This window comes from Ochotona princeps, chromosome 25 (genome assembly GCF_030435755.1).
Source record: "Ochotona princeps isolate mOchPri1 chromosome 25, mOchPri1.hap1, whole genome shotgun sequence".
NCBI classification, from domain to species: domain Eukaryota; kingdom Metazoa; phylum Chordata; class Mammalia; order Lagomorpha; family Ochotonidae; genus Ochotona; species Ochotona princeps.
Genome location: NC_080856.1, coordinates 17,076,528 through 17,077,154, shown reverse-complemented (window position 1 = coordinate 17,077,154; position 627 = coordinate 17,076,528). Strand labels below are relative to the sequence as shown.

Below are 627 nucleotides of genomic sequence, written 5' to 3'. Positions count from 1 at the left end.
ACAGCTTTAGGTGACAGAATTGTCCCCATATTTTTATTGATGCCTAGTACATACACAGAGACGTGGTCCAATGGCGTGTGACTTGGATTTGCACAAACTGAGCACAACAGGAGCCAGCATCCCACCAAGACACATGATCAGCCACTGGGAGCTCTTCCCTCCTTGGGGCAGAACAGGACTGCTATTTCAAAACAAAAGGGGACTCTTTCCGCCATCTTGGAGCCTGTGGAGGCCTGCTGGGGACAGGACTTCTAGAAGGCAACAATGTCTGGAAGGCTGTGGTGCAAGGCCACTTTTGCTGGCTACAAGCGAGGTCTCTGGAACCAAAGGGAGCACACAGCACTGCTGAAAATCGAAGGTGTTTATGCCCAGGATGAAACTAAATTCTACTTGGGCAAGAGGTATGCCTACACGTACAGAGCAAAGAACAACACAGTGACTCCTAGCGGTAAACCTCACAAAACCAGAGTCATCTGGGTAAAGGTAACTCGTGCTCACAGAAAGAGTGGCATAGTGCGTGCCAAGTTCCGAAGCAACCTGCCTGCGGAGGCCACTGGACACAGAATCCGAGTGATGCTGTATCCCTCAAGAATTTAAAACTATTGCAAATAAATACATAAAAATGGA

The 627-nt window shown here is 48.5% G+C and overlaps 1 protein-coding gene across 1 annotated transcript; it reads left to right on the top strand.

Annotated features, from left to right (window-relative positions):
* The first annotated feature begins 208 nt into the window (after window positions 1-208).
* On the top strand, window positions 209-627 carry LOC101534835 (large ribosomal subunit protein eL33-like). The gene has a single exon (XM_036497302.2). It carries the CDS (start codon window positions 265-267, stop codon window positions 595-597), a length of 333 nt encoding a protein of 110 aa, XP_036353195.2. The 5' UTR covers window positions 209-264; the 3' UTR covers window positions 598-627.